General features: G+C 45.5%; 1 protein-coding gene across 4 annotated transcripts in view; it reads left to right on the top strand.

Annotated features, from left to right (window-relative positions):
• The window catches only part of LOC146023520 (aquaporin-7-like), a 76,792-nt gene that overhangs the window by 53,325 nt on the left and 10,627 nt on the right, over positions 1-12,840 (top strand). For 3 of the 4 annotated variants that reach the window (XM_083155374.1, XM_083155372.1, XM_083155373.1), the window contains exons 2-4: positions 3,322-3,448; positions 6,867-7,004; positions 11,182-11,300. In XM_083155374.1, coding sequence (XP_083011500.1) covers positions 3,418-3,448; positions 6,867-7,004; positions 11,182-11,300 — 288 coding nt within the window. In that variant the 5' untranslated portion in view covers positions 3,322-3,417. Of the gene's footprint in view, positions 1-3,321; positions 3,449-6,604; positions 6,702-6,866; positions 7,005-11,181; positions 11,301-12,840 lie in introns of those variants that run through there. The other variant, XM_083155375.1, reaches the window with a different exon arrangement.

Genomic DNA, 12,840 nt, shown 5'->3' with positions numbered 1-12,840 from the left:
TTGAGCAGTTTGCACTATTACCCAATTTATCATCTATGATGACCCCCAAGTCATTCTCTACAGCAGAATTCCCTATATTAACTCCAAGTATTTTGTTCATTTTTGTTCCCAAAATGAATTACTTTACATTTATCAATGTTAAACTGCATTTTCCACCTTTCCAGTTTAATTAAGTCACTTTGTATTGTTTCCACATCCTCTCCTGAGTTAATTTCCTTACTCAATTTCCTGTCATCTGCAAATATTGCATTTTTACTCACATTGGGGTAGATGTATGAAGCGGTGATATGCTCAGAGATTTCAACAAAAAGATTTCAACAAAAGAAAACGTACAGTTAGGGTTTACAATACTCAGATCTCTTATCATCCAGGGGGACATATTATCCCGGTCTGGTGTTACTTCATATCTTTCCCCTGAAGGTGTCAGGGTGAATCTGACTTTAATATTGCCGAGCATATGTACGTGGGGATAGAGCTGAGCACGTTATCAATATGCTGGGACTATATTAATATTGCACATTGGTATATTATTTTTAAAATACATAACATAACAATTCGATGACAACCATAAAATGTAAACGAATGTAAGCGAATTGGGGGGGGAGGAAGATCAGGGAAGAGTAGGTGGGGGGGGGGGGGGGTCCGTCCATGAGTCACTCATACTTTATTCTCTGGTGCCTGCACCAGTGCCAGTGTAGGTAAAGGTGTCAGAAGTCGACTTGGGAGTCTGTAGAGCAATTATTTCTGTCTCAGCTGTATGTGTACATATATATATATAAATGTTATATCTGAAGATCTTGGGTTTTTAGGAATGGGTATCCTCTTCTTCTAGTACCAGGGGGCCCCATCGCGCCACAAAGCTGGTGTATCTGGCCGAGTATACCTGTACATCAAATTTATCATAATTCATGGTACGTTGTAGTGAGTTGATCAGTTCCGTGAGGGATGGGGCATTTTTGGACACCCAGCTCCTCATTATCTGCTTCTTTGCCAATGTTACCAATATGGTGAGGAAGGGGATGTGTCTGGAAGCCTGAGCGTCCAGATTCCGTACATCAAAGTTGGCAAATAAGAGCGGGAAGGGGTGAATCGGTGCTCTTAGGCCTACAGTTTCATGTATGTAATTCAGTATTTTATTCCAATATTTCTTTATATATCCACAGGTCCACAGATTATGCATGAGGGTAGCGGAAGAAGCTCCGCATTTCAGGCACCTCCCTGATTCCTCAACTGTCCCTTTTTAAAGCCAGCCTGTAACTTAACAGTCAGGAGCTTAATGGCAGGTGATAAAGTACAAGGAACATTATCACTTCTCCTCCTTTATCACTGCTTCATACATCAACCCCTATGTCACTTCCTATATCATTAATGAATATATTAAACAATGTGAGTCCCAATATTGAACCTTGTGGGACTCCACTTTGGACCTTACCCCAGCTGGAATGTATGCCATTTACCACCACTCTCTGTCCCTGAATGTGCAACCAGTTTTAAATCCAATTACAAATGTTATCTCCTAACCCTAAATTACCTAGTTTTATTAATAACCTTTTATGAGGCACTGTGGCAAAAGCTTTAGCGAAATCGAGCAGTATTACATCAACAGATTTCCCTAAGTCCAGCCCCCAACTGACTTCCCCATAGAAGCTAATTACTGTAAATAAGTCTGACATGATCTATTTTTGAGGAACCCATGCTGAGCCTTACTTATCACTTTCTCCTGTTCTAAGAAATTTTGGATACGATCTCTTATTATTCCTTATCATATTTCCCCCACAGTGGATGTAAGGCTGACCGGTCTATAATTTTCAGGGTTAGTTTTGCTACCTTTCTTCTATATTGGTACTACGTTAGCTATGCGCCAGTCCCTTGGTACCGTCCCCGAGTTGATTAATTCCTTGAATATCAGATATAATGGTAGTGCTATGACAGAACTCAATTATTTTAGTATCCTAGGGTGTATTTGTGATGTGGGTGTGTTAGGTGTAGAGAGTGGTATGGTGGTGATGTGGGTGTGTTAGGGTGTAGAGAGTGGCAAAGTGGTGATGTGGGTGTGTTAGGGTGTAGAGGGTGGCAGGGTGGTAATGTGGGTGTGTTAGGTATAGAGAGTGGCAGGGTGGTGATGTGGGTGTGTTAGGAAGTAGAGTGGCAGGGTGGTGATGTGGGTGTGTTAGGTGTAGAGGGTGGCGATGTGGGTGTGTTAGGGTGTAGAGGGTGGTGATGTGGGTGTGTTAAGGTGTAGAGGGTGGCAGGGTGGTGATGTGGGTGTGTTAGGTGTGTAAGATGTAGAGGGTGGCGATGTGGGTGTGTTAGGGTGTAGAGGGTGGCAGGGTGGTGATTTGGGTGTGTTAGGGTGTAGAGGGTGGCAGGATGGTGATGTGGGTATGTTAGGTGTAGAGGGTAGCAGGGTGGTGATGTGGGTGTGTTAGGGTGTACAGGGTGGCAGGGAGGTGATGTGGGTGTGTTAGGTGTAGAGGGTGGCGAGTGGGTGTAGAGGGTAGTAGGGTGGTGTCGTGGGTGTGTTAGGGTGTAGAGGGTGCCAGGCTTGTGGTGTATAAGTGGTAGGGGGTGGAGGGTGGCATGTTGGTATTTCATTCTATCACCCTACACCTTTCCAAACTGTTCAGCTCCTCTTTCCTGCCTGGGGTGTCGCTATCTGCTGTGGTGCTTTTAGCACAGTCTGGTCTGTATATCAGAGCTGAGAAACAGACCAGACTGTGCTAGAAGCACCACAGCAGAGATTGACACCCCAGGCAGGGAAGAGGTACTGCCCGGGTTTTGGAAGACGCAGGGTGCTAGGATGAACACTTAGGGGGCCAGTTCCTGGAAATCTCTCTAGACCACTGTAAATCCCCAATCCTCCCTGGTTTCTGCGCAACCTGCGTTATATATTACAATACCATAAAGCCTCATTATTATATTCCTTTTCTGTAATACATTTGCCTTATAATCGAGTTTGTAAATGAGTATGTCATGCTGGGTATGTTAGTGCACCAGCATGTGACACACACGACGCCCCTAGGCATGCCTGCTCAGCACAGTACAGCCCTTGGAAAATATTTGGAAATGACAGCAGCCGACTCCAGGAAATGAGGGGAACGCTGCTTGGAGAGTAAATGTTCCATCTCAGGCAGGTCAGAGTCACATGTATGTTTGTGCACACGCGGTATCTGATAACAGCTTTTATCTGCCGTGTTCATCCGCTTGGTATAACACCTGAGAGCACAGCACACGTGTACAACCCTGCTGCATACAATGTTCTTTATATACAAACCCACAACTATGTAACCATGACACAGACCTGTGATATTCTCTCCACAGACGTTCGGCCTTGGCTCCGTAGCGCAGGTGGTTCTGGGTAACAAGGAGTATGGACAATACCTGAGTATCAACCTGTCCTTTGGAATCGGGGTGACAATGGGGATCCACGTGGCTGGCGGAGTGACCGGTGAGTATTCCAGCTGGAAGTCTAAATAATACAATACTAAATCGCTGTACCGTGTTGTTAAACTCTTACTTATTGTGTGACCCAGAGCCCAGGAAATGGGAACCTAAATATAATGATTTACTTCAGCAGCTATTGTTGTCACCCCCTGTGAGTAAATGTAACCCCCTTGGAGCTAATTATGAGACTTTATGATAAAATATGACAAAAACAAGATTTCGGTAAACCTGTTTTCAGTCACGTACGTTTTATTATGGGACTTACGGGCTGATTTAGCTGCGAACATCACAGCGTATAATGGCCCCTTAATGACAATGGATCATGTGGAATAGGCGTAGGCTTACTATACAACCTCTTTACATTGGGACACCAATAAATGACACAGGCTCTGAGGCTGGCAGACTTCCACCTTGCTTTTTGCCTGGTTTAAATCAGCCCCAGAATCTGTGTAATTCAGTGGCGTAGCTACTGTAAGGCAGCCCCAGCAGCCGCTTGGGGGAGCAAGCAGCAGCAGGGTCTGTGTGAGTGCCGGAACCCACACAACGCACTGACATGCTGCTGCCTGCCGCTGCCCACTGACTGAGCACTGGACGCGAGTCAGCTGCAGCGTGTGTGGGGCCATGGCAAATTCCCCAACTGATTCAATTGACTTTACACAGAGCCGGCTATTGGCTACTGTGTACAGGATGGGCAGGCGGATGTGTGTGCTAGAGCGGCCTGGATGCGTCGGAGCCAAGGGAAGCAGCAGTGTATGCTGGCCTCTCTTCCTCTCTCCTGCTTCAGTTTCTCCATTAGTTTCTCCGTGATGACGTCACACGCTGGGGAAACATGCTGGAGAGGAGCCTGGGGGGGGGGGGGGGGGGCGCTACACACTTTTTGGCAGGGGGGGGCAAAATTTATAGTTACGCCACTGGTGTAATTCATTAGTGTTCCGGTATAAAGGGACAGTATGGTACACTTATATAGGGGAATACGGCCTGCAAAGCCTTTGCCGTCTTCGAGGTTCGCTAGTGTACTCAGTGCTGTGTAGCCAGGTAATACTCAGTGCTATGTAGCCAGGTAATACTCAGTGCTGTGTGGCCAGGTAATACTCAGTGCTGTGTAGCCAGGTAATACTCAGTGCTGTGTGGCCAGGTAATACTCAGTGCTGTGTGGCCAGGTAATACTCAGTGCTGTGTAGCCAGGTAATACTCAGTGCTGTGTGGCCAGGTCATAATCAGTGCTGTGTAGCCAGGTAATACTCAGTGCTGTGTGGCCAGGTAATACTCAGTGCTGTGTAGCCAGGTAATACTCAGTGCTGTGTAGCCAGGTAATACTCAGTGCTGTGTAGCCAGGTAATACTCAGTGCTGTGTAGCCAGGTAATACTCAGTGCTGTGTAGCCAGGTAATACTCAGAGCTGTGTAGCCAGGTAATACTCAGCGCTGTGTAGCCAGGTAATACTCAGCGCTGTGTAGCCAGGTAATACTCAGTGCTATGTAGCCAGGTAATACTCAGTGCTGTGTAGCCAGGTAATACTCAGTGCTATGTAGCCAGGTAATACTCAGTCCTGTGTAGCCAGGTAATACTCAGTGCTGTGTAGCCAGGTAATACTCAGTGCTGTGTAGCCAGGTAATACTCAGTGCTGTGTAGCCAGGTAATACTCAGTGCTATGTAGCCAGGTAATACTCAGTCCTGTGTAGCCAGGTAATACTCAGTGCTGTGTAGCCAGGTAATACTCAGTGCTATATAGCCAGGTAATACTCAGCACTGTGTAGCCAGGTAATACTCAGTCCTGTGTAGCCAGGTAATACTCAGTGCTGTGTAGCCAGGTAATACTCAGTGCTATATAGCCAGGTAATACTCAGCGCTGTGTAGCCAGGTAATACTCAGCGCTGTGTAGCCAGGTAATACTCAGCGCTGTGTAGCCAGGTAATACTCAGTGCTGTGTAGCCAGGTAATACTCAGTGCTGTGTGGCCAGGTAATACTCAGTGCTATACATAGGTGATGTAAGAGACAGGTGGAGATTTCCCCACACAAGGAATAAGTAATAAACACACCACAAGCCTGCGGCCAACCAACCGCACCGTCCTCTGTAATTACTCAGCAACCGGATAACAAATTGCTGTATTAGGTCAACATCAACTGTAATCCTCAGAGAGTGAGGTCGTACAGCCCCAACCATGCAGGTCTACTCTCCTGTGTCAGCAAGTGTGGCCCCAACCATGAATGTCTACTCTCCTGTGTCAGCAAGTGTGGCCCCAACCATGCATGTCTACTCTCCTGTGTCAGCAAGTGTGGCCCCAACCATGAATGTCTACTCTCCTGTGTCAGCAAGTGTGGCCCCAACCATGAATGTCTACTCTCCTGTGTCAGCAAGTGTGGCCCCAACCATGCATGTCTACTCTCCTGTGTCAGCAAGTGTGGCCCCAACCATGAATGTCTCCTCTCCCGGTCAGCAAGTGTGGCCCCAACCATGCATGTCTACTCTACCGGCTCAGCAAGTGTGGCCCCAACCATGCATGACTACTCTCCCATGTCAGCAAGTGTGGCCCCAACCATTACATGACTACTCTCCCATGTCAGCAAGTGTGGCCCCAACCATTACATGACTACTCTCCTGTGTCAGCAAGTGTGGCCCCAACCATGCATGTCTACTCTCCCGGGTCAGCAAATGTGGCCCCAACCATTACATGTCTACTCTCAACCATCAACTTAGGGCCTGGAACATACAAAGCTCAGACATGTGATGTCCACCTTAGCAATGGGGCTTCAACGTCAAAGCGGTTGCATTGAATAATTATTCCCAATATGTCGTCATTCCTTGTACTACCACCTCCAGATAGAAGCTTTTGGTGCAGAGGAATCTCTATGTGACCTCAAAGTGGCATCTACACCTCATCCTTGGGTGGCATCTATTACAGCTCAGGTGACATCTACTATAGCGCTGCTTTACTTACTAAGGGGGGGGTATCCATCTACCCGCAGTCATTGGCCCCGATGACGGAGTCTGTATCTCCTGATACCCACACTTATAAGGGATTATTATTTGCATGCCTTAAACTCCCCGATAATCAGCCGCTGGCCTTGCTATGACACGACAGTCCGAGGACTGACCCATGTAAGGATGGCACTAAAGGGCCTAATTCAGCACTGATCGCTATTAGGTGATTTTCATATTTCTGCGCATGATCGGCACACGCTATGTGAATGCGCAAAGACTCAAACTACGATCGCATACTGCGGTGTGATGGCTGGGGATGGCGATGCAACGTTGGGTGAGCGCAGTCTGTACAACGCAGGCGGTTTTTTGGCGGTTTGTGGCGGCTGCGTGATGCCACATGCAGCCACTGCCAGCTGGAAAATGGTACTGGTACCCGGTCCCCTCCCCCCTCTCTGTGCCCCTGTATGTATGGTCACTGGTAACGTTTGGTCTCTTTCAGGTGCCCACATGAATTGCGCTGTGTCTCTAACAAACTGCATCATGGGAAGGCTTCAGTGGAGAAAACTCCCCGTTTACATGTTGTCGCAGATCGCCGGCGCGTTTCTGGCAGCCATGGTGGTGTACTTTCTATACTACGGTACTGCACCCACTTTACGGTACAATCTCACCCCCTCCTTTCTTATTCTCCTGGCTGTTACAATGTTCCATTTACAGAATAATAGGCACATTAACAAAACAGGGCACGCTGGGCATTGCAGTCCTCCGGGGACTGTGTTCAGAGACTATTGTTACCAGTTATTATATAGTGCACACATATTCCGCAGCGCTGTACAGAGACTATTATTACCAGTTATTATATAGCGCACACATATTCCGCAGTGCTGTACAGAGAATATTATTACCAGTTATTATATAGCGCACACATATTCCACAGCGCTGTACAGAGACTATTATTACCAGTTATTATATAGCACACACATATTCCGCAGCGCTGTACAGAGACTATTATTACCAGTTATTATATAGCGCACACATATTCCGCAGTGCTGTACAGAGACTATTATTACCAGTTATTATATAGCGCACACATATTCCGCAGCGCTGTACAGAGACTATTATTACCAGTTATTATATAGCGCACACATATTCCACAGCGCTGTACAGAGACTATTATTACCAGTTATTATATAGCGCACACATATTCCACAGCGCTGTACAGAGACTATTATTACCAGTTATTATATAGCGCACACATATTCTGCAGTGCTGTACAGAGATTATTACCAGTTATTATATAGTGCACACATATTCCACAGCGCTGTACAGAGAATATTATTACCAGTTATTATATAGCGCACACATATTCCACAGCGCTGTACAGAGACTATTATTACCAGTTATTATATAGTGCACACATATTCCACAGCGCTGTACAGAGAATATTATTACCAGTTATTATATAGCGCACACATATTCCGCAGTGCTGTACAGAGAATATTATTACCAGTTATTATATAGCGCACACATATTCCACAGCGCTGTACAGAGACTATTATTACCAGTTATTATATAGCACACACATATTCCGCAGCGCTGTACAGAGACTATTATTACCAGTTATTATATAGCGCACACATATTCCGCAGTGCTGTACAGAGACTATTATTACCAGTTATTATATAGCGCACACATATTCCGCAGCGCTGTACAGAGACTATTATTACCAGTTATTATATAGTGCACACATATTCCACAGCGCTGTACAGAGAATATTATTACCAGTTATTATATAGCGCACACATATTCCGCAGCGCTGTACAGAGACTATTATTACCAGTTATTATATAGTGCACACATATTCCACAGCGCTGTACAGAGAATATTATTACCAGTTATTATATAGCGCACACATATTCCGCAGCGCTGTACAGAGACTATTATTACCAGTTATTATATAGTGCACACATATTCCACAGCGCTGTACAGAGAATATTATTACCAGTTATTATATAGCGCACACATATTCCGCAGCGCTGTACAGAGGATATTACCAGTTATTATATAGCGCACACATATTCCGCAGCGCTGTACAGAGACTATTATTACCAGTTATTATATAGCGCACACATATTCCACAGCGCTGTACAGAGACTATTATTACCAGTTATTATATAGCGCACACATATTCCACAGCGCTGTACAGAGACTATTATTACCAGTTATTATATAGCGCACACATATTCCACAGAGCTGTACAGAGACTATTATTACCAGTTATTATATAGCGCACACATATTCCACTCTCTGTACAGAGAATATTATTACCAGTTATTTATATAGCGCACACATATTCCGCAGCGCTGTACAGAGAATATTATTACCAGTTATTATATAGCGCACACATATTCCACAACGCTGTACAGAGAATATTATTACCAGTTATTATATAGTGCACACATATTCCGCAGCGCTGTACAGAGACTATTATTACCAGTTATTATATAGCGCACACATATTCCACAGCGCTGTACATAGAATATTATTACCAGTTATTATATAGCGCACACATATTCTGCAGCGCTGTACAGAGACTATTATTACCAGTTATTATATAGCGCACGCATATTCCCCAGCGCTGTACGGAGACTATTATTACCAGTTATTATATAGCGCACACATATTCCACAGCGCTGTACAGAGAATATTATTACCAGTTATTATATAGCGCACACATATTCCACAGCGCTGTACAGAGAATATTATTACCAGTTATTATATAGCGCACACATATTCCGCAGCGCTGTACAGAGACTATTATTAGCAGTTATTATATAGCACACACATATTCCGCGGCGCTGTACGGAGACTATTATAACCAGTTATTATATAGCGCACACATATTCCGCAGCGCTGTACAGAGGATATTATTACCAGTTATTATATAGCGCACACATATTCCGCAGCGCTGTACAGAGACTATTATTAGCAGTTATTATATAGCACACACATATTCCGCGGCGCTGTACGGAGAATATTATTACCAGTTATTATATAGCGCACACATATTCCACAGCGCTGTACAGAGAATATTTAGCAATTCACATAAATTCCTGCCCCAATGAAGCTCACAATCTAATCTCCCCAGGGTTCACTATTGGGCCAATTAACTTACCAACATATATTAGGATTGTGGGAGAAACCCATGCAACCACATGGAGAACATACAGGTGAAAATTTACTAAGAATACGATTTTTCGTATTCGTTTCTTAATACGAATGAATAGGACTGCATACGGCTGTTTTAGCCGTATGCAAATTTGTATTCCGGAGGGGAATTTACAAAGCAGTCAAATATGATTATACAGTCAAATATGAATAATATAATTCATATACGGCCACTAATACGAATTCCTATAGGCAGTCTGCACAGATCAGTCAGATCCGTGCAGGCTGCAGTGTGTAAAAAAATAAATAAAAAAAAACGGCGTGGGGTCCCCCACCCACGGCTGTAACCAGCACCAAGCTCAAAGAGCCGGGCCTGGTTTTAAAAAACAGGGAAAAATTTTCATAGGGCTCCGCTGATTTTTTAAAACTAGCCCCAGGTCCGGGGCTGGTTCCCAAAATACAGGGAACCAGCCCCAGGCCTAACCAGCCAGCAGGATAATGTCACAACCGGGGGACACTTATTATATAAGGTCCCGTGGCCAAAACATTAGCCCTACCGACCAGTCACCCTGGGCAGGGGTCCTGGGGGAGTGGGGACTCCCCAATGAATAAACCATTGGGTTTTGCTGTGGAACTATGAGTCCCCCTATGATTTGCTGGGTCTCATAGTTTCACAGTTCTATTTTTTTTACATTTGAATCAGCCCGGTACCCACAGCCCAGGGGTACCGGGGACAGCACCAGGCTTCAGCCTTGGCAGGTAAGTTCATTGGGGGGGTCCCCCCTTTTCCCCAGCCCAGGCTGAGTGGTGGGTGGGATTAATGTTTTGGCCACGGGACCTTATATAATAAGTGTCCCCCGGCTGTGACATTACCCTGCTGGCTGGTTGGGCCTGGTTCTTAAAATACGGGGGACCCCTTTTTATTCTGTCCCCCATATTTTGGGAACCAGGCCCGGCCCTGGGGCCTGAGGCTGGTTTAAAAAAAATTCCCTGATTTTTTTAAAGCCAGGCCGGGCTATTTGAGCCTGGTGCTGGTTACGGTCGTGGGGGGGGGACCCCATGCCGGTTTATTTATTTATTTACTTACTTATTTATTTAATTTTTACACACTGAAGCCTGCACGGATCTGACTGATATGATGGATCTGACGGATCTGACTGATCCATGCAGGCTAAAGACAAATACGCCAGGAAATTGAAGTCTATTTTCCTGGTGTATTTGGTCAGCAATTTTCGTACCAATAATTAGCAGCCGTACGGCCGCTTAGTAAATTAGGAATAACCATTCTTTTGAACGGTGATTCCTGTCGTATTCTATCGATGGCGTATCCATTCGTATTTGTAAATACAGATAGGAATGTGCCATCAATCCGAATATAACAATGTGTAAGAAATAGGTGTATTTCTGTATATGAATAAACCTATTTTTTACGAATTTGCTTTAGTAAATTTCCCCCACAAACTCCGCACAGTTAGGGCTTTGATGAATATTAAACCTAAGTCCTCAGTGTTGTGAGGCAGCAATGCTAACCACTACACCAACTGTGCCGCCAAACATCACTGTCAGCCAGTCTAATTTACAACATGTCAAACCTCTAACAAAAGCTGATTACCGGTAACTGAGTGACATGTGACCGTCTTGTCTGATAGAGGCGCTGCACAAATACTGCGGAGGATACCTTGCCGTGACGGGCCCTAATGAGACAGCCAGTATATTTGCTACGTACCCCCAGTCGTACCTGTCCATCGGGGGAGGATTTCTGGATCAGGTGAGTGGAGAACTCTCATATTGTTACATCCCATAATATGCCCAGATAAGAAATCACAGCTTCTGATAGGTCATGTGATCACAGCCATTGATGAGGTCATGTGATCGCAGCCATTGATGAGGTCATGTGATCGCAGCCATTGATGAGGTCATGTGATCGCAGCCATTGATGAGGTCATGTGATCGCAGCCATTGATGAGGTCATGTGATCGCAGCCATTGATGAGGTCATGTGATCGCAGTCATTGATGAGGTCATATGATCACAGTTATTGATAGGTCATGTGATCGCAGCCATTGATGAGGTCATGTGATCGCAGCCATTGATGAGGTCATGTGATCACAGCCATTGATGAGGTCATGTGATCACAGTTATTGATAGGTCATGTGATCGCAGCCATTGATGAGGTCATGTGATCGCAGCCATTGATGAGGTCATGTGATCGCAGCCGTTGATGAGGTCATGTGATCGCAGCCATTGATGAGGTCATGTGATCGCAGCCATTGATGAGGTCATGTGATCGCAGCCATTGATGAGGTCATGTGATCGCAGCCATTGATGAGGTCATGTGATCGCAGCCATTGATGAGGTCATGTGATCGCAGCCATTGATGAGGTCATGTGATCGCAGCCATTGATGAGGTCATGTGATCGCAGCCATTGATGAGGTCATGTGATCGCAGCCATTGATGAGGTCATGTGATCGCAGCCATTGATGAGGTCATGTGATCGCAGCCATTGATGAGGTCATGTGATCGCAGCCATTGATGAGGTCATGTGATCGCAGCCATTGATGAGGTCATGTGATCGCAGCCATTGATGAGGTCATGTGATCACTCATAGATGGTCATGTGATCGCAGTCATTGATGAGGTCATGTGATCAAAGTTACTGATGAGGTCATGTGATCAGTCGTTGATGAGATTGTGTGATCAGTCATTGATGAAGTCATGTGATCACAGTCGTGGATGAATTCAGGTGATCGCAGTCATTGGTCACAACTGGTAAAACACGACCATTTATGCAAATCCTCTAAATCTGTGGCGACTGTTTAAAAAGTGACTTTACCCTGGAGTGCACACTCCTTTTACACGAATGCTATGTACCAAGCTTGGCAGGCCTGCCATCAGTGGATGACTGCGTGGCCTGGCGACCTGGACCATGAAGGAAATAGCAAAAATATCTACTTGCAATCCTCTGAGGTGTTTGTGGCGGACACACCTTCCACGCCATGGAAACCACTAGCTCTATGGCAGGCACAGATATAAGTCAGAGTATGGCGGCCTATGTGACTACACAACCACTGCGGGGGACACTCCAATAACACCCCCCCGTTTTTTACTTGGAAGTCCCCCTGCGCAGACACCCATGTAGCCACGGGGCTTCCTGGGAGGGATCCGTGTTGCACCAGAAATTTACACCATAATGCCTATTACATGTCCTGCACCCATTACATAATATACAACATTCCATAATGACCATTATCCGTTATGCCACACACACTGTAATGCCCATTACATATACCGCTCCCGATTGGCTGCTGG

The sequence above is a fragment of the Crinia signifera genome, chromosome 1, assembly GCF_055691185.1.
Source record: "Crinia signifera chromosome 1, ASM5569118v1, whole genome shotgun sequence".
Classification (NCBI taxonomy): Eukaryota; Metazoa; Chordata; class Amphibia; order Anura; family Myobatrachidae; genus Crinia; species Crinia signifera.
Note: the sequence above shows the minus strand (reverse complement) of the source record. Positions and strands in the feature narration are given on the sequence as shown.